The 22,500-nt window shown below is 43.0% G+C and overlaps 1 protein-coding gene across 14 annotated transcripts in view; it reads right to left on the minus strand.

Moving 5' to 3' along the window:
- The window catches only part of LOC118374508 (disintegrin and metalloproteinase domain-containing protein 22-like), a 100,066-nt gene that overhangs the window by 67,807 nt on the left and 9,759 nt on the right, over positions 1–22,500 (minus strand). For all 14 annotated transcript variants that reach the window (XR_008091103.1, XR_008091098.1, XR_008091091.1 and 11 more), the window contains exon 4: positions 5,176–5,242. Coding sequence is in view for 2 of the 14 variants with exons in the window: in XM_052495480.1 (XP_052351440.1) it covers positions 5,176–5,242 (67 nt within the window). In the remaining 12 variants the exon portion in view is untranslated. The remainder of the gene's footprint in view (positions 1–5,175; positions 5,243–22,500) is intronic.

Genomic DNA, 22,500 nt, shown 5'->3' on the forward strand with positions numbered 1-22,500 from the left:
GACAATGACCATCAAAGCCTGTCTATCTATATCAACATCTATGGATGAGATGACTGTTACTTCTGTTGTCATTAGTTCCCCTCTCCTTTCTACTTCTTCTCTGGGGAGGAAGTACTCCTGTGATATCACTCTCATTCAATGTGGAGAGAGAGAGAGAGAGAGAGAGAGAGAGAGAGAGAGAGAGAGGGGAAGAACAAGAGGAAGAGAGAAAGAGAGAGAGATATTTATAAGCAGGGCTGTGCTCTACTATCCAGCACCCGTCTTCCTCCCCTCCTCTGAACCTTCTGCTCCAGTTCTCATAGAGGCAAGAAACACCCAGCAAACTGCATTGTGTGTGAGAGAGAGAGAGAGAGAGAGAGAGAGAGAGAGAGAGAGAGAGAGAGAGAGAGAGAGAGAGAAAAGAGACAGAGCGAGAGAGAGAAAAGAGACAGAGCGAGAGAGAGAGAGAGCTAGGGAAGCTGCAGGGTTGTTGTTATCATAGCCCACACTTTGTTTTTCTTCTTCTTTTTTTTTAACATTGTTGTCATTTAGCAGACACTCTTATCCAGAGCTACTTAGTTAGTGCATCCATCTTCAGATAGCAATCTACATGGTGTCAATGTTACATGACAGGTCTAATCTACATGGTGTCAATGTTACATGACAGGTCTAATCTACATGATGTCAATGTTACATGACAGGTCTAATCTACATGGTGTCAATGTTACATGACAGGTCTAATCTACATGGTGTCAATGTTACATGACAGGTCTAATCTACATGGTGTCAATGTTACATGACAGGTCTAATCTACATGGTGTCAATGTTACATGACAGGTCTAATCTACATGGTGTCAATGTTACATGACAGGTCTAATCTACATGGTGTCAATGTTACATGACAGGTCTAATCTACATGGTGTCAATGTTACATGACAGGTCTAATCTACATGATGTCAATGTTACATGACAGGTCTAATCTACATGATGTCAATGTTACATGACAGGTCTAATCTACATGGTGTCAATGTTACATGACAGGTGACAGGTCTAATCTACATGGTGTCAATGTTACATGACAGGTCTAATCTACATGGTGTCAATGTTACATGACAGGTCTAATCTACATGGTGTCAATGTTACATGACAGGTCTAATCTACATGGTGTCAATGTTACATGACAGGTCTAATCTACATGGTGTCAATGTTACATGACAGGTCTAATCTACATGGTGTCAATGTTACATGACAGGTCTAATCTACATGGTGTCAATGTTACATGACAGGTCTAATCTACATGGTGTCAATGTTACATGACAGGTCTAATCTACATGGTGTCAATGTTACATGACAGGTCTAATCTACATGGTGTCAATGTTTGACAGGTCATGACATGGTGTCAATGTTCTACAGGTCTAATCTACATGGTGTCAATGTTACATGACAGGTCTAAGGTCTAATCTACATGATGTCAATGTTACATGACAGGTCTAATCTACATGATGTCAATGTTACATGACAGGTCTAATCTACATGGTGTCAATGTTACATGACAGGTCTAATCTACATGGTGTCAATGTTACATGACAGGTCTAATCTACATGGTGTCAATGTTACATGACAGGTCTAATCTACATGGTGTCAATGTTACATGACAGGTCTAATCTACATGGTGTCAATGTTACATGACAGGTCTAATCTACATGGTGTCGATGTTACATGGCAGGTCTAATCTACATGGTGTCAATGTTACATGACAGGTCTAATCTACATGGTGTCAATGTTACATGACAGGTCTAATCTACATGGTGTCAATGTTACATGACAGGTCTAATCTACATGATGTCAATGTTACATGACAGGTCTAATCTACATGATGTCAATGTTACATGACAGGTCTAATCTACATGGTGTCAATGTTACATGACAGGTCTAATCTACATGGTGTCAATGTTACATGACAGGTCTAATCTACATGGTGTCAATGTTACATGACAGGTCTAATCTACATGGTGTCAATGTTACATGACAGGTCTAATCTACATGGTGTCAATGTTACATGACAGGTCTAATCTACATGGTGTCAATGTTACATGACAGGTCTAATCTACATGGTGTCAATGTTACAAGACAGGTCTAATCTACATGATGTCAATGTTACATGACAGGTCTAATCTACATGATGTCAATGTTACATGACAGGTCTAATCTACATGGTGTCAATGTTACATGACAGGTCTAATCTACATGATGTCAATGTTACATGACAGGTCTAATCTACATGGTGTCGATGTTACATGACAGGTCTAATCTACATGGTGTCAATGTTACATGACAGGTCTAATCTACATGGTGTCAATGTTACATGACAGGTCTAATCTACATGGTGTCGATGTTACATGGCAGGTCTAATCTACATGGTGTCAATGTTACATGACAGGTCTAATCTACATGGTGTCAATGTTACATGACAGGTCTAATCTACATGGTGTCAATGTTACATGACAGGTCTAATCTACATGATGTCAATGTTACATGACAGGTCTAATCTACATGATGTCAATGTTACATGACAGGTCTAATCTACATGGTGTCGATGTTACATGGCAGGTCTAATCTACATGGTGTCAATGTTACATGACAGGTCTAATCTACATGGTGTCAATGTTACATGACAGGTCTAATCTACATGGTGTCAATGTTACATGACAGGTCTAATCTACATGATGTCAATGTTACATGACAGGTCTAATCTACATGGTGTCAATGTTACATGACAGGTCTAATCTACATGGTGTCAATGTTACATGGCAGGTCTAATCTACATGGTGTCAATGTTACATGACAGGTCTAATACATGGTGTCAATGTTACATGACAGGTCTAATCTACATGGTGTCAATGTTACATGACAGGTCTAATCTACATGATGTCAATGTTACATGACAGGTCTAATCTACATGATGTCAATGTTGTCTAATCTACATGGTGTCAATGTTACATGACAGGTCTAATCTACATGGTGTCAATGTTACATGACAGGTCTAATCTACATGGTGTCAATGTTACATGACAGGTCTAATCTACATGGTGTCAATGTTACATGACAGGTCTAATCTACATGGTGTCAATGTTACATGACAGGTCTAATCTACATGGTGTCAATGTTACATGACAGGTCTAATCTACATGGTGTCAATGTTGTTACATGATGTCAATGTTACATGACAGGTCTAATCTACATGATGTCAATGTTACATGACAGGTCTAATCTACATGGTGTCAATGTTACATGACAGGTCTAATCTACATGGTGTCAATGTTACATGACAGGTCTAATCTACATGGTGTCAATGTTACATGACAGGTCTAATCTACATGGTGTCAATGTTACATGACAGGTCTAATCTACATGGTGTCAATGTTACATGACAGGTCTAATCTACATGGTGTCAATGTTACATGACAGGTCTAATCTACATGGTGTCAATGTTACATGACAGGTCTAATCTACATGGTGTCAATGTTACATGACAGGTCTAATCTACATGATGTCAATGTTACATGACAGGTCTAATCTACATGATGTCAATGTTACATGACAGGTCTAATCTACATGGTGTCAATGTTACATGACAGGTCTAATCTACATGATGTCAATGTTACATGACAGGTCTAATCTACATGGTGTCAATGTTACATGACAGGTCTAATCTACATGGTGTCGATGTTACATGGCAGGTCTAATCTACATGGTGTCAATGTTACATGACAGGTCTAATCTACATGGTGTCAATGTTACATGACAGGTCTAATCTACATGGTGTCAATGTTACATGACAGGTCTAATCTACATGGTGTCGATGTTACATGACAGGTCTAATCTACATGGTGTCGATGTTACATGACAGGTCTAATCTACATGGTGTCAATGTTACATGACAGGTCTAATCTACATGGTGTCAATGTTACATGACAGGTCTAATCTACATGATGTCAATGTTACATGACAGGTCTAATCTACATGGTGTCAATGTTACATGACAGGTCTAATCTACATGGTGTCAATGTTACATGACAGGTCTAATCTACATGGTGTTACAAGTCTGACAGAACAAATCTGTTCTTGGTTTCTTACCAACAGAAAGAATGTTATTCTACCTTGCTGCTTCTCAGCTGTTTATAAACATTATTACATAGTTGGCCACTGTAAAGACTGTTGATGGCTAATAAAGTATCCCCTAGTAACAACAGAAGAGATAATGTTGATGGCTAATAAAGTATCCCATAGTAACAACATAAGAGATAATGTTGATGGCTAATAAAGTATCCCATAGTAACAACAGAAGAGATAATGTTGATGGCTAATAAAGTATCCCCTAGTAACAACAGAAGAGATAATGTTGATGGCTAATAAAGTATCCCCTAGTAACAACAGAAGAGATAATGTTGATGGCTAATAAAGTATCCCATAGTAACAACAGAAGAGATAATGTTGATGGCTAATAAAGTATCCCCTAGTAACAACAGAAGAGATAATGTTGATGGCTAATAAAGTATCCCATAGTAACAACAGAAGAGATAATGTTGATGGCTAATAAAGTATCCCCTAGTAACAACAGAAGAGATAATGTTGATGGCTAATAAAGTATCCCCTAGTAACAACAGAAGAGATAATGTTGATGGCTAATAAAGTATCCCCTAGTAACAACAGAAGAGATCATGTTGATGGCTAATAAAGTATCCCCTAGTAACAACAGAAGAGATAATGTTGATGGCTAATAAAGTATCCCATAGTAACAACAGAAGAGATAATGTTGATGGCTAATAAAGTATCCCATAGTAACAACAGAAGAGATAATGTTGATGGCTAATAAAGTATCCCCTAGTAACAACAGAAGAGATAATAATCCATAAAGTGTGGATTATTATTCCCCTAATAACCTAATCATTTTTTAAAACTGTTTATCTATGAACTGGCCGTGGCACAGAGAGGTGGATGTCCAGATTACAGTACGGTCAGCGAGCTATGAGGATGTTGTTAATCCCAGATGAAGAGTTTTAAGGATCAACCATTGGTAGTTAATGACACAACACTGTAGTGCACCCTATCAGCAGGGTATCATCAAACCATGTCATTTCTGAAACAACAGTCTAATTCAGAGACTAGATTTCCATACGGGGCTCAGATTCTTACTTTGAATATGACAGCCTTCCCATTTTCTGAAATATGCCTCTCCACGTACTTTGAAGACAGAAGATCACTGGGGAGAAGAGAAGAGGAAACAGAGGAGGAGAAATGTTAGACAACTACAGATATGAATTATCTCCAGGATTGTCTCAAAGCGTCAGAGCATCCATACCACCAATTATCAGCTGCTACTGATAGAGGACTACTTCCAGCGTGCGCGCACACACACACACACGCGCGCGATCACACACACGCGCACGATCACACACACGCGCGCGATCACACACACACGCGCGCGCGATCACACACGCGCGCGATCACACACACGCGCGCGATCACACACACGCGCGCGATCACACACACACGCGCGATCACACACACACGCGCGCGATCACACACACACGCGCGCGATCACACACACGCGCGCGCGATCACACGATCACACACACACGCGCGCGCGCACACACACACACGCTCGCGCGCGCGCGATCACAGGAACACACAATTGAAAACATTCTTAACATTCAAGGTCATGTAGTGGATGTGTTTGTACTTGAGAAAGAGAGAGAATGAGCAGAAACGTGAGCAGACAAAAGAAAGGGACAGGGTGAAAGAGAATCAAGAAAAAAAGAGAGAAACAGGAGGAGAGAGAAACAGAAAGAGAGAGAGACTAATACACAAGGGCCGGTCAGTCACTGAATGCTTTCTCAGCAAAACTGGGCCTAAGATTCCCCATTGAGTTACATACTGCAGCCCCAATCTGGGACAGAGATATATGAGCTATACACACAGCGCTGCAGTGGATGGCTGCCATCTTACCGGCTCCTGACCAATTCTTTATTTTGTGTTTTTTTAAGCTGATCTTAACTTTTGTTAGTTCAGAATTTTTGCATATAATATTTCCACCAACATTTCCTATAACTGAAAACATCTTCTGGACATCAGAACAGTGATCACTAACCTCAATTTAGATGAAGATTTCTACTTCAACGGGTCGGCAGCTGTTGATGTACTGCTCATTTCAGACCAGGCCCTAATCCCCAGGACACGGAAGAGGAACGGCTCAAGAGAGACAAATGACTGGGTTCCCTGACGTAGTATGACCTTTAAACTGGCCAAAATTCACGAAGCCGCGGGGCCAGGCAGAATACCAGGACACGTACTCAGAGCATGCACTGACCAGTACTGACCCAGTGTATATAGCCAAGTTATCATGACTCAGTACTGGTACCCAGTGTATATAGCAAAGTTATCCCGACTCAGTACTGACCCAGTGTATGTAGCCAAGTTTTCATGACTCAGTACTGGTACCCTGTGTATATAGCCAAGTTATCATGACTCAGTACTGGTACTCTGTGTATATAGCCAAGTTATCATGACTCAGTACTGGTACCCCGTGTATATAGCCAAGTTATCATGACTCAGTACTGGTACTCAGTGTATATAGCCAAGTTATCATGACTCAGTACTGGTACTCAGTGTATATAGCCAAGATATCATGACTCAGTACTGGTACCCCGTGTATATAGCCAAGTTATCATGACTCAGTACTGGTACTCAGTGTATATAGCCAAGTTAGCATGACTCAGTACTGGTACCCTGTGTATATAGCCAAGTTATCATGACTCAGTACTGGTCCCCATGTATATAGCCAAGTTATCATGGACTCAGTACTGGTACCCTGTGTATATTGTCAAGTTATCATGACTCAGTACTGGTACCCTGTGTATATTGCCAAGTTATCGTTACTCAGTACTGGTACTCAGTGTATATAGCCAAGTTATCATGGACTCAGTACTGGTACCCAGTGTATATAGCCAAGTTATCATGACTCAGTACTGGTACCCTGTGTATATTGCCAAGTTATCATGACTCAGTACTGGTACCCTGTGTATATTGCCAAGTTATCGTTACTCAGTACTGGTCCCCATGTATATAGCCAAGTTATCATGGACTCAGTACTGGTACCCTGTGTATATTGTCAAGTTATCATGACTCAGTACTGGTACCCTGTGTATATTGCCAAGTTATCGTTACTCAGTACTGGTACTCAGTGTATATAGCCAAGTTATCATGGACTCAGTACTGGTACCCAGTGTATATAGCCAAGTTATCATGACTCAGTACTGGTACCCTGTGTATATTGCCAAGTTATCGTTACTCAGTACTGGTACCCTGTGTATATCCAAGTTATCGTTTCTCATTGTGTATTTATTCTTTGTGTTATTATTCTCTCTGTATTGTTGAGAAGGGTCCTAAGTCCGCATTTCACTGTTATTTAATTTACCAGTTATGCATTAGGGGGCGCTATTAAAATTTTTGGATGAAAAACGTTCCCGTTTTAAACAAGATATTTTGTCACGAAAAGATGCTTGACTATGCATATAATTGACAGCTTTGGAAAGAAAACACTCTGACGTTTCCAAAACTGCAAAGATATTGTCTGTGAGTGCCACAGAACTGATGTTACAGGCGAAACCCAGATAAAAATCCAACCAGGAAGTGCCGCATTTTTTGAAACCGCCTCATGCCAATGACTCCTTATATGGCTGTGAATGAGCTACGAATGAGCTTACGTTTTCCACGTATTCCCCAAGGTGTCTACAGCATTGTGACCTCTTTTTAGGCATTTCCATTGAAGAATGGCTATAAGGGACCATATATAGCATGTGGTCACATGGTGTCTCCCGCAGAAAATCTCGCGTAAAATACTGAGGTAGCCATTTTTCCAATCGGTCTTATGAGAAACCAATTGCCTCGACGGATATATTATCCAATATATATGTAAAAAACACCTTGAGGATGGATCCTAAACAACGTTTGCCGTGTTTCTGTCGATATTATGGAGCAAATTTTGAAAAAAGTTTGCCGATATAGTTGTCGCATTTTACGGTCGATTTCTCAGCCAAGCAAGATGAAGAAACGGGAGCTATTTTGCTTACAAAAATAATATTTTTGGGAAAAATTAACATTTGCTATCTAACTGGGAGTCTCTTGAGTGAAAAGCATCCGAAGTTCTTCAAAGGTAAATGATTTAATTTGGTTGCTTTTCTTATTTTTGTGAAAATGTTGCCTGCTGCCAGCAGAGCTAGCATAGCATTATGCCATGATAAACTTACACAAATGCTTGTCTAGCGTTGGCTGTAACGCATATTTTGAAAATCTGAGATGACAGTGTTGTTAACAAAAGGCCAAGCTTGCGTTTGAATATATTTATTTTATTTAATTTGCGATTTTCATGAATAGGAAAAGTTTCTAGTGGTATTTATGTCCGCTGGGTTATGCTAATGCATTTGAGGCCATGATTACGCTCCCGGATACGGGATTGCTCGTCGCAAGAATTAACACCTGTTGTTTATGAAGAATGTGTCTAATAAAATTGGATTGGATTTGACATCCAAACACTAAACAACAGGAAGGACAACCCAGACATAACACACACACAGTTACACACTGCCCTCTACCTACGCTGGTAAGTTCTTTATTGGTGTCAGTTGAGTTGTTAGGTGTTTGGTGCAACTGCTAATGCTGCATCAGGGTGTTTTATGCTCTGCTGAGCTACTGTATCTATGGGAACACCTGGCTCCACCCCAATATCAGACTCTGTAATTCCCTGGATGTATATTAGTTGGAGCATCGGGAGTGACACTAAAATCTAAAATAAATACCAGCGCGCTGCACCTCAACAGACTCACTCCCAACATTTGCCCAGTGAGCAATCAATCACCTCCAACCGCCTGTCAGCACCCAATCAACAGCCAGTGCTGTGGAGGTGGGGATCAAAGTTTATCTCGGGGGCATACAGAGACCAAGTAGAGGATTTTGTGTATAAAGAAACTGAAAGTGTGTGTCTGTATGTGTATGCCCATGAGTTAGTGTGTGTGTGTGTGTGTGTGCGTGCGTGCTTGCGTGTGCGTGTGTGAGCGTGACACCAGTCACGTGACCAAGCAGACGCCAAACAGCTGACACACACACACGTACTGGCATTAAACATTGACAAACAAGGAATAGGGGGAGAGTGAGGGAGGAATGGAGAGAAAGAAGAATGGAGAGAGAGAGGAATGGAGAGAGATAAGAATGGAAAGAGAGGAATGGAGAGAGAGGAATGGAGAGAGAGAGGAATGGAGAGGGAGAGTAATGGAGAGAGAGAAGAATGGAGAGAGAGAGAGAGGAATGGAGAGAGAGAAGAATGGAAAGAGAGGAATGGAGAGAGAGAAGAATGGAAAGAGAGGAATGGAGAGAGAGAGTAATGGAGAGAGAGAAGAATGGAAAGAGAGGAATGGAGAGAGAGTAATGGAGAGAGAGAAGAATGGAAAGAGAGGAATGGAGAGAGAGAGAGTAATGGAGAGAGAGAAGAATGGAAAGAGAGGAATGGAGAGAAATGGGAATGGAAAGAGAGGAATGGAGAGAGAGAGGAATGGAGAGAGATGGGAATGGAAAGAGATGGGAAGAGAGAGAAAGTGAGAGACAGAGAGAGAAAGGGAACTGGGTGTTCGATGACTAACAGAAATTCTGTTACAGTAATACAAACAGCAAGGGAGAAAATATAGAAAGGGAGCGAGAGAGAGAGAGAGAGAGAGAGAGAGAGAGAGAGAGAGAGAGAGAGAGAGAGAGAGAGAGTGAGAGAGAGAAAGAGAGAGAAACAAGGCGAGAGAGAGAAGAGGTGTGTGTGAGAGAGAGAGAGAGAGAGAGAGAGAAAGAGAGAGAAACAAGGCGAGAGAGAGAAGAGGTGTGTGTGAGAGAGAGAGAGAGAGAGAGAGAGAGAGAAAGAGGTGAGAGAGAGAAAGGGGTGTGAGAGAAAGAAAGAGGTGTGAGAGAGAGAGAGAGAGAGAGAGAGAGAGAGAGAGAGAGAGAGAGAGAGAGAGAGAGAGAGAGAGAGAGAGAGAGAGAGAGAGAGGCAGCTGTCTATCATTGTCTCTGATTGGGAATCATACTTAGACAGCCCTTTTTCCCACTTTCTGGTGTGGGATCTTGTTTTTGTATAATTTCCTTATGCACTGCAATACTGCACGTTCGTTATATTCTTTGTTGTTTTTGTTGTAAGTTTCACTATTAAAGAATGTGGAACTCTACGCAACCTGCGCCTTGGTCCGATCCTTTCAACGAACATAACATTGATAAAAATTTCAATCTGAATGTGCAAATAGTCAGGAATGATCCGCAAGGAAGGTGGAACTTCTTGAATATGAAAGTGGACGAAAAATAAATTTGGCTCATTAACATATATGGTCCAAATCAAAATGTTCCATACTTCTTTGAAAACATTCATACCAATTTATTGAACTTACAGGCAACAAATGATTATATCATTATGGTAGGAGACTATAGCACAGTGTTAAGTACCTCAACGGACCGTAAAGTTAATCACTCTACACACTATCATCACTGTGCCCTCTACACACTATCATCACAAATATTATGGACACATTAGAAATAGTGGATTTGGAGACTAAAAAATCCAGACCTAGTGAGATCCAGACCTACATGGAGGAGACTTAATCAAGCTAGTCGTCTTGACTACTTTCTTGTCTCTTTCATCAAAGGTTAAAAAAAGTTTTAATAGGAGACAGAATGCGATCGGATCATCATCTAATTTGCATTCACATAACTATTAAAACATTTCCACATGGATGGGGATATTGGAAATTTTATCAAAGTTTACTGGCGGACAATTTATTTTTAACTAAGACAAAATAATTTATAACTTAATTTTTTCCAGTATAATATAGGTTCAGCAAATCTCCTTATTGTTTGGGATACTGTCATGAACTTCAAAATGAGCGCACCACGGTGCAGCGTGCATTGAGCTCCACATCTTTTTAATACAAAGTGAAACTAGAACCAAAACAACAAAACTTACAAAGAATGTGAAGACGTAGTGCCCAAACACACTCACACAAACAATATCCCACAAACACAGGTGTAAAAAATGGCTACTTGGTTACCAAATGGTTACCAGATGCCTCTAATTGGGAACCATACAAAACACCAACATAGAAAATGTAAACTAGAACACCCCCTAGTTACGCCCTAACCTACTAAACCATAGAGAAACAAGGGCTCTCTATGGTCAGGGCGTGACAGTACCCCCCCCCAAAGGTGCGGACTCTGGCCGCAAAACCTGAAACCAAATGGGGAGGTTAGGGGGGTGACAAGTTTTGGTGGCGGCTCCGGTGCGGGTTGTAGCCCCTCCCTAAGGCCCCAAATCCGACCATGGCACCGGGCAGAACGCTGTGCCTGGACTGGGCACCGGCGCAGAGGAGGGTTGGACACCGGCCCTGTAGCTGGGTTGGACGCCGTGCCTGGACGCCGTGTCTAAACTGGGCATCGGCGCAGAAGAAGGCTCCGGCCATGGAGCTGGGTTTACCGCCATGTCTGGACTGGGCATCGGCGCAGAAGGCTCCGGCCATGGAGCTGGGTTTACCGCCATGCCTGGACTGGGCATCGGCGCAGAAGAAGGCTCCAGCCATGAAGCTGGGTTTACCGCAATGCCTGGACTGAGCATCGGCGCAGAAGAAGGCTCCGGCCATGGAACTGGGTTTACCGCCATGCCTGGATTGGGCACCGGCGCAGAAGGCTCCGGCCCTGGAGCTGAGTTGGACACCGTGTCTGGACTGGACACTGGCGCAGAGGAAGGCTCCTGCCCTGGAGCAGGACTGGATGCCTTGCCTGGAAGCTCCGGACCGTTGACCGTCGCTGGAGGTTCCGGACCGTTGACCGTCGCTGGAGGTTCCGGACCGTTGACCATCGCTGGAGGTTCAGGACAATTGACCATCGCTGGATGTTCCGGACCGTGGACCGTCATGGGAGGTTCTGGACCGTTGACCATCGCTGGATGTTCCGGACCGTGGACCGTCGTGGGAGGTTCTGGACCGTGAACCGTCGCTGGAGGTTCCGGACTGTGGACAGTCGCTGGAGGTTCCGGACTGGACTGGGAATCATCACCAGAAGCTCTGGACTGGGAATCATCACCAGAAGCTCTGGACTGGGAATTATCACCAGAAGCTCTGGACTGGGATCCGTCGACGGAAGCTCTGGACTGCGAACCATCGCCCGGAAGCTCTGGACTGCGAACCATCGCCCGGAAGCTCTGGACTGTGAATGTGCACTGGAGGCCTAGTGCGTGGAGCAGGTACAGGGGGCACCGGACTGGTGACACACTCTTCAGGGCGAGTGCGAGGAACAGGCACAGGACGCACCGGACTGGGGACACGCACTTCAGGGCGAGTGCGAGGAGCAGGCACAGGACGTACCGGACTGGGGACACGCACTTCAGGGCGAGTGCGAGGAACAGGCACAGGACGCACCGGACTGGTGACACACTCTTCAGGGCGAGTGCGAGGAACAGACACAGGACGCACCGGACTGGGGACACGCACTTCAGGGTGAGTGCGAGGAACAGGCACAGGACGCACCGGACTGGGGACACGCACTTCAGGGCGAGTGCGAGGAGCAGGCACAGGACGTACCGGACTGGGAACACGCACTTCAGGCAAAGTGCGAGGAGGAGACACATGACGTACCGGACTGGAGAGGTGAACTTATGGCCAGAAGCGTGGAACAGGCACAGGTTGCACCAGACTGCTAACCGGATCCTCTGGTCGGATGTTGAGCAGAACACACTTGCACAACATCTCTCTCATCTCACTCTCTCCTAACTTCGCCATTGCCTCCCTGACAGTCTCTGGCTCTTCCCTCTTCTCAGCCGCCAGCGCCATGTGCCCGCTCCCAAAAAAAACTTGGGGTTGTCCTTGGGCTTCCTGTAGCCGCGAACCCTGTCATCGTCGCTGTCGTCCATTATCTTCTTCCCATGTCCAGAAATCCTTTCCTCTCTGGGCATGCTGCTTGGTCCTGGTAAGGTGGGATATTCTGTCACATTCGTCGTAATAATTATCGGACCAAGCTGCAGCAATGAAACGCACAAAACAACAAAGAATGAACGAAACAAACAATGAACCGTGACTACAGAGATGGAACATGCACTAACTCAAAACACAGGTGGAAAAACGGCTACCTAAATATGATCCCTAATTAGAGACAACGATAACCAGCTGCCTCTAATTGGGAACCGTATCAAGCACACCAACCTAGAAATATGAAAACTAGAATACCCCCCTAGTCACACTCTCTTAACACCAGAGAACCAAGGGCTCTCTATGGTCAGGGCGTGACACAGGTGTGGATTTGTAACAGAGACTTTTCACACTACACACACAATGGTCTGTCTCTCTCTCTTTCACTCAGTCCCCCCCTTTCAATCTATAATTCTGCCTTACTTCTTTCTCTCTCTCTCTCTCTCTCTCTCTCCGACAGACAGACAGACAGACAGACAGACAGACAGACAGACAGACAGACAGACAGACAGACAGACAGACAGACAGACAGACAGACAGACAGACAGACAGACAGACACCCTATTGCAACACCAGGGAAACCAAACACCACCACATCAACACAACTTTTGCTCCATTGGAAAATGTGGTTTAGAAAAGCCTTTTGTAAAGTAGGACTTGCAAGGTTTTGTGGTAAACCTTTTTAGAGTAGTGGGGTGGGGGTTAGTATGAGCTATCCTGGGGGTCCGTTGGTCTGTCAGTCACAGAATTCCTCTCATAACCTCCTCATCTGTATGACTTGTTCTGAGTCACACTGAATTAGAGCATTGGCTAAATGAATAACATGAACTGAGGTACCCTTCTCTGGCCTGAGGTGACAACTCCACGAACTCACACACACATTCTAGGTTCCATGTGTTCTGTGATTCCTCTCACGACTACAGTCCCTGGGCATCGTCATGGTACCACAAGGAGGGAAAGTCCACAAAGAGTCCAGATTGGCAGGACCAGTGTGTGTGTGTGTGTGTGTGTGTGTGTGTGTGTGTGTGTGTGTGTGTGTGTGTGTGTGTGTGTGTGTGTGTGTGTGTGTGTGTGTGTGTGTGTGTGTGTGTGTGTGTGTGTGTGTGTGTGTAGATTGGCATGGTCTTCAGAGGGCTGCTTTGAGATGCTTTCAACCACAGAGCTGGGCCAAGCTGAGCTCATTCAGCCCTGCTTCACACACTCACTGGGAAAAGAACCCAGGAGTCCCTTTTACATAACCCACATACAAACACTGCTATAAAAAGGAGAGGAATAACTGATCTAGTCATTGATGGGGGACTTGGCTGAAATGGACAGGAGTGTACATGCGTGTGTGAGGGAGAGATCGACTGTGTGCTGACCTCCCTAGAAGATAGAGTAGAAAAACAACAAAGAGAGAAAATCTCAGAATATAAGAGAGTCACATCAGACAGGAAGAGAGAGAGAGAGAGAGAGAGAGAGAGAGAGAGAGAGAGAGAGAGAGAGAGAGAGAGAGACAGAGACAGAGGAAGAGGGAGAGCAAGTCAGTTGAGAAGAGAGAGAGAGTGGGAGACAAAGAACTCATCCATGACTAACCCCCCTTGTGTGTGTGTGTGTGTCTGTGTGTGTGTGTGTGTGTGTGAGTGTGAGAGAGAGAGAGAGAGAGAGAGAGAGAGAGAGAGACAAAGAACTCATCCATGACTCCCCCCTTCAAAAAAAGAGGGGTACGTGTCTAGTACATTCTACTCTCCAACCCCTCCCCCCCATTCCAAGAAAATACAAAAAGACACACGTGCCTACCTCTTACCCCCTGACACGACCACACCCACTAACATTTATTCTACACAGTCAGCCCACCCCCACTCCCAAAATGTTCACTCTACCCCTACTCCCAAAATATTTACTCTTCCCTTTACTCCCAAAATATTCACTCTACCCCTTACCCTTCAGCTTCACGCAGGCACACCCCACTTCACACCCTCACCCACTCTGCTCACGGCTGTAATGTTGAGGCAGTTAAAGCGTCTGATTAGACAACACAGACAGATCAGAGAGAGGAGGGACAGAAGGAAGTGAAGGAGAGAGGGAAGTGGGGAGTGAGTGAGGAAGGCAGGGAAGGAGGGAGGGGGAGGGAGAGATAGACAGACTTTCGTCTCCTGCACGTGTCTAGTACGTCCTACTCTCCAAACCCCTGCCTGCCTACCCCCTGACACAAACACACCCACTAACATTTATTCTTCCCAGTCAGCCCACCCCCACTCGCAAAAAAAATCACTCTTCCCCCTTACTCCCAAAATATTCACTCTACCCGACTCCCAAAATATTCACTCTACTCCCAAAATATTCACTCTACCCCACTCCCAAAATATTCACTCTACTCCCAAAATATTCACTCTACCCCACTCCCAAAATGTACCTTGTTTTGCAAGGAGGAATGGGAAAAAATGTCAGTCTCTCGATGTGCAAAACTGATAGAGACATACCCCAAGCGACTTACAGCTGTAATCGCAGCAAAAGGTGGTGCTACAAAGTATTAACTTAAAGGGGCTGAATAATTTTGCACGCCCAATTTTTCAGTTTTTGATTTGTTAAAAAAGTTTGAAATATCCAATAAATGTCATTCCACTTCATGATTGTGTCCCACTTGTTGATTCTTCACAAAAAAATACAGTTTTATATCTTTATGTTTGAAGCCTGAAATGTGGCCAAAGGTCGCAAAGTTCAAGGGGGCCGAATACTTTCGCAAGGCACTGTAGTATACTATTGTATGAATACTATAGTATACTATGGTTTAAATACTATAGTCTACTACAGTATAAATATTATAGTCTACTATGGTATAAATACTATAGTATTCACTAATGTTTTTGCTGACTTTACTGTAGCATTTACAGTAGCATACTGTAGTATAAATGTCGTAGTAAAAGAAAACTGTAGTATATAGTATAGTAATTAATGTAGTGTTTTTGTGGATTGCACTATAATGTATTGTTTTTGTTTTATTGTCTTTGACATAGAATTGGAGGCTTTCTCCTAAAGGAAACCTACTGGAGAAATACTAAAATAACACATTTGACATAACCTGTAGGTAGGTAGGACTGGGGTCTAAATGGAGAGTTCAGAGCTTTTGCTCTTTTCTATAACATGTATGGAACACATTATATGGTCTATACTTGGCATGTAGGTTTCTCACTTATGGGTGGTACAACTTCATATGGGGGAGGGGAATGTGCAGGGTATATGCTAATTAAATACTGTAGTATTTACTTTAGTTCAAAAAGTGTTTTTTCGGACTGTAGTGTTTTTGCGGACATTACTGTAGTATTTACTACAGTGTTTTCGGGGAGATAATACTGTAGTATTTACTATATTATTCTCCAACATTCTATAGTAAGTACTCCACATGATTAAGGGACAACACAGTGTGTATCATAGTATTCTACGGTATACTACAGTTTACTATAGAATTATATAGTAAGTACTGAAGTATTCTATAGTAATCTGTAGTATTTTTTTCATGTGGGGAGAGTCGACACCAAAAATCCTGAAGATGTTAAAAACAAATCAGCCAGCTAGTCTGGCGTAGGCTACTGAATAGCCTTAAGTATTTTGTTTAGTAGAGATTGTCAGATGGCTCCATATGCATTGCTTATCAATCACCCAGTTCATTAGGACACGTGCACACCCTGACATAGCAGCTGTAGCTAATTTTAACTAATTGTGGTCAGTTTTTTCAAATTTGAGTCAGTCGAGAAAGCGTAGACTCCAACGACTCTGATAGCAGGAGTCGGAGTCGACTATCATGTCTCTCTCTGGCCTCTCGTTGTCCTGACAACAGCCCACACAGGAACAGCAAGGAACCAGCTCAGTGCTGGAATCGTATCACTCATAACACCAGTTTCAGAAACAGACAGGTTATAGCAATTACTGACACCCACTAGCACCTGCCCACCTGCTCCTCTCATCGCACACGAAGAGGGGGGAGAGACACACACACACACACAGAAATGATTATTTTCTGTCAACACTGAGATTAAATTCTATGGTGTTGTTCATAGAAACTATACGGTATTTTCACGTTTTGACCCTAGTTCTTGTGTTATTTGTTTGTTTTAGTTGGTCAGGACGTGAGTTGGCTGGGCATTCTATGTTTTGTGTTTCTAGGTTGGTTTTCTGTGTTCGGCCTAGTATGGTTCCCAGTCAGAGGCAGGTTAGTTGTCTCTGATTGAGAATCATACTTAGGTAGCCTGGGTTTCACTGTTGTTTTGTGGGTGATTGTTTCCATGTTTGTGTTTGTTCGCCACACGGTACTGTTTCGGTTTTGTTCACGTTTATTGTTTTCTATTCATTGAGTGTTCAGTTTCTGTTTTTAAATAAACAACCATGGACACTTACCATGCCGCATCTTGGTCCGTTTCCTGCTACACCTCCTCTTCAGACGAAGAGGAGGAAAACCTTTACAGGTATAACAACATCCCTTTTATACAACAATGAGTTTTCAAGCCTCTGTGAATATTTCATAACATGTCATAAGACTGGTTAGACATGTAGTCTACAGACCTCCTAACCTCGTTCTAAGAGTACATAAAACATGGGGAATGTGAAGTATTACTCCTTTAAGTATTCATGTCATGTTTTAAGACCAAATATAATGCACGACATACAAAAAAGACATAAGAGATCTTCTAGTCTTTGTGTTAGTTCATATAAACTATATTTTTGTATGAGTTGTAATGTAAATCATATCAACTCAAACTTTATTTGTCACATGCGCGGAATACAACAAGTGTATTACCGTGAAATGCCTACTTACAAACCTTAACCAACAGTGCAGTTCAAGAGTTAATAAAATATTAACCAAATAAACTCAAGTAAAAAATAATAAAACACAATAACATAAACAATAACGAGGCTACAGTTGAAGTCGGAAGTTTACATACACCTCAGCCAAATACATTTAAACAATTCCTGACATTTAATCCAAGTAACAATTCCCTGTCTTAGGTCAGTTAGGATCACCACTTTATTTTAAGAATGTGAAATTTCAGAATAATAGTAGAGAGAATTATTTATTTCAGCTTTTATTTCTTTCATCACATTCCCAGCCGGTCAGAAGTTTACATATTCTCAATTAGTATTTGGTAGCATTGCCTTTAAATTGTTGAACTTGGGTTTTGGGTAGCCTTCCACAAGCTCCCCACAATAAGTTGGGTGAATTTTGGCCCATTCCTCCTGACAGAGCTGCTGTAACTGAGTCAGGTTTGTAGGCCTCCTTTGCTCGCACACGCTTTTTCAGTTCTGCCCACAAATTTTTTATGGGATTGAGGTCAGGGCTTTGTGATGGCCACTCCAATACCTTGACTTTGTTGTCCTTAACCTGTTGAGTGTAGGGGGCAGTATTTTGATGTTTGGATGAAAAACGTACCCAAATGAAACAGCCTATTTCTCAGGCCTAGAAGCTAGAATATGCATATAAAACTGTCCAAATATTGTCTGTGAGTATAACAGAACTGATATTGCAAGCGAAAACCTGAGGAAAATACAACTAGGAAGTGCCTCTTATTTTGAAACCTCCCTGTTCCATTGCATGCCTTCCCTCCATTTAAAGGGATATCAACCAGATTCACATGGTGTGAACAGTCTTTAAACATAGTTTCAGCCTTTTATTCTGAAAAATGAGCAAGAACGATCACATCGCGTCAGTGGATGGATGGGATCCAGCAGAGTCTTGCATGCGCAACAGCTTGGAGCAGACATTTTCTCTCTCTCTCCTATTGAAAAAGCTACGGTCCGGTTGAAATATTATCGATTATTTATTGTAAAAAAAACCTGAGGATTGATTATAAAAAACGTTTGACATGTTTCTACGAATTTTACGGATACTATTTGCCCGTCATGACCTGCACGAACCTGTGGATTTCTGAACAAAACGCGCCAACCAAATGGAGGTTTTTGGATATAAAAATAATCTTTATTGAACAAAAAGAACATTTATTGTGTAACTGGGAGTCTTGTGAGTGCAAACATTTGAAGATCATCAAAGGTAAGCAATTCATGTTATTGCTTTTCTGACTTTCGTGACTAATCTACTTTGCTGCTAGCTGTTTGTAATGTTTTGTCTGCTGAGAGAGATGTCCTAACTTAAATGCTTGGATAGCTATTGCTGTAAAGTTTTTAAAAAAATTTTTTATCTGACACACCAGGGTGGATTAACAACAAGATAAGCTGTGTGTTGCTATGTTGCACTTATGATTTCATGAAAATCAAATATTTTTTGTAATTTAATTCGAATTTGGCGCTCTGCAATTCAGCGGATGTTGATGAAAATGATCCCGCTAACGAGATGGGTGCGCCAAGTAGTTAAGCCATTTTACCACAACTTGTGGAAGTATGCTTGGGGTCATTGTCCATTTGGAAGACCCATTTGCGACCAAGCTTTTACTTCTTGACTGATGTCTAGAGGTTTTGCCTTAATATATCCACGTAATATTCCTTCCTCATCTATTTTGGGAAGTGCACCAGTCCCCCCTGCAGCAAAGCACCCCCACAACATAATGCTGCCACCCCCGTGCTTCACGGTTGGGATGGTGTTCTTCGGCTTGCAAGCCTCCCCCTTTTTCCTCCAAACATAACAACGGTCATTATGGCCAAACAATTCCATTTTTGTTTCATCAGACCAGAGGACATTTCTCAAAAAGTACGATCTTTGTCCCTATGTGCAGTTGCAAACCGTAGTCTGGCTTTTTTTATGGCAGTTTTGGAGCAGTGGCTTCTTCCTTGTTGTCCCTGTCAGGTTATGTCGATATAGGACTCATTTCACTGTGGATATATATACTTCTGTGCCTGTTTCCTCCAGCATCTTCACAAGGTCCTTTGCTGTTGTTCTGGGATTGATTTGCACTTTTCGCACCAAAGTACGTTCATCTCTAGGAGACAGAACTCGTTTCCTTCCTGAGCGGTATGACGGCTGCGTAGTCCCATGGTGTTTATACTTGCGTACTATTGTTGGTACAGATGAACGTGGTACCTTCAGGTGTTTGGAAATTGCTCCCAAGGATGAACCAGGCTCGTGGAGGTCTACAATTATTTTCCTGAGGTCTTGGCTGATTTCTTTTTATTTTCCCATGATGTCAAGCAAAGAGGCACTGAGTTTGAAGGTAGACCTTGAAATACATCCACAGCTCACCTCCAATTGAATCAAATTATATCAGTTAGCCTATCAGACGCTTCTAAAGCCATGACATCATTTTCAGGAATTTTCCAAGCTGTTTAAAGGTAGTCAACTTAGTGTATGTAAGCTTCTGACCAACTGGAATTGTGATACAGTGAATTATAAGTGAAATAATCTGTCTGTAAACAATTGTTGGAAAAATGACTTGTAATGCACAAAGTAGATGTCCTAACCAACTTGCCAAAACTATAGTTTGTTAACAAGAAATTTGTGGAGTGGTTGACTCCAACCTAAGTGTATGTAAACTTCCTACTTCAACTGTATATACAGGGGGTACTGGTACCGAGTCAATGTGCGGGGGTACAGGTCAGAGGTAATTTGTACATGTAGGTAGGGGTGAAGTGACTATGCATAGATAATAAACAGCAAGTAGCAGCAGTGTCGAAATCAAATGGGGGTGTCAATGGGCTTTCTTCTGACACCACCTATCTGGGGACCCATGCCAAATCTTTTTAGTCTCCTGAGGGGGAAAAGGTTTTGTCGTGCCCTCTTCACGACTGTCTTGGTGTGTTTGGACCATGATAGTTTGTTGTTGATGTGAACACCAAGGAACTTGAAGCTCTCAACCTGCTCCACTACTGCCCTGTCGATGAGAATGGGGACGTGCTCGGTCCTCCTTTTGCTGTAGTCCACAATCATCTCCTTAGTCTTGGTTACGTTGAGGGATAGGTTGTTATTCTGGCACCACCCGGCCAGGTCTCTGACCTTCTCCCTATAGGCTGTCTCGTCGTTGTCGGTGATCAGGCCTACCACTGTTGTGTCATCTGCAAACTTAATGATGGTGTTGGAGTCGTGCTTGGCCATGCAGTCGTGGGTGAACAGGGAGTACAGGAGGGGACTGAGCACGCACCCCTGTGGAGCTCCAATGTTGAGGATCAGCGTGGCAGATGTGTTGCTACCTACCCTCACCACCTGGGGCGGCCTGTCAGGAAGTCCAGGATCCAGTTGCAAAGGGAGGTGTTTAGTCTCAGGGTCTTTAGCTTAGTGAAGAGCTTCGTGGGCACTATGGTGTTGAACGATGAGCTGTAGTCAATGAACAGCATTCTCAGATAGGTGTTATTTTTGTCCAGGTGGGAAAGAGCAGTGTGGAGTGTGATTGAGATTGCATCATCTGTGGATCTGCAGGAGCGGTTTTTGAAATGGAGTGGGTCTAGGGTATCCGGGAGGATGCTGTTGATGTGAGCCATGACCAGCCTTTCAAAGCACTTCATGGCTACCGACGTGAGTGGTAATCATTTATGTATGTACTAGTTGTAATGTTAACAATAGGTTTGAATTAGTTGTAATATAAACAATAGGTTTGCACTAGTTATAATGTAAACAATAGGTTTGTACTAGTTGTAATGTAAACAATAGGTTTGTACTAGTTGTAATGTAAACAATAGGTTTGTACTAGTTGTAAAGTAAATATTCTGTGGGTCCCCAGGCTCTAAACTGGCCCATGGTTTATAAGAGCCACATTGAGGCTTAATTGGTACTGCAGTAGGAGCACCAGACTGAGCCATTCACACACACACACATCCCATTTCAGCGTCCCCCTTTAATTTTACAGGGACATCAATTATTCAGCGTGAGCAGGTGGGAGGGGAGGTGAAGGGTGAGGAGGAGGTGTGGTTTATGTGGAAAGGGGAGCATCATTCAAAGAAGCACCCCCACCCCAACACATCCCATCCCAGCCCACTCCCACCCTAGTCCACCCCATCCCACTCCCACTCCCACTCCCACCCCATCCCAGCCCACTCCCACCCCATTGCAGCCCACTCCCACTCCATCCCAGCCCACTCCCGAGGCCATGAATGGGAATTTGGAGGCAGCCAAAGATGTAAGAGGGAGAGGACAAAGAAGCCTAAGGGAGTGATGTGTGACCTTAGCACGCTAGGCAACACAGACACACTTCTGCCCTGCAATACTTTGGTATTGTTACTATTACATTGTTACTGACTACTGCATTGTTGGGTTTAGGGCTTGCAAGAAAGGCATTTCACTATACTTGTGCATGTAACATTAAAACTTTATACACTAAAAACACACACAACCTCACAGTTGCAGTTATAGTAGGCACAAGCTAAAAATACCTGATGCGTTTTTGAGAGGTTCTTCTTCATCATCAAATCTGTGATCTTATTAAAAGATCCCAGTGGAAAGAGAGAGTAGCACCTCAAAATCAACTGAAATAAAAACAAGCAGCCTCTTGTTTGTTATGCTTGCAACTGCTTAAACACACACAAACACACACAGACACACTGACACACACACACAGAGCAGAGA

Source organism: Oncorhynchus keta, chromosome 34, assembly GCF_023373465.1.
Source record: "Oncorhynchus keta strain PuntledgeMale-10-30-2019 chromosome 34, Oket_V2, whole genome shotgun sequence".
Taxonomy (NCBI): domain Eukaryota; kingdom Metazoa; phylum Chordata; class Actinopteri; order Salmoniformes; family Salmonidae; genus Oncorhynchus; species Oncorhynchus keta.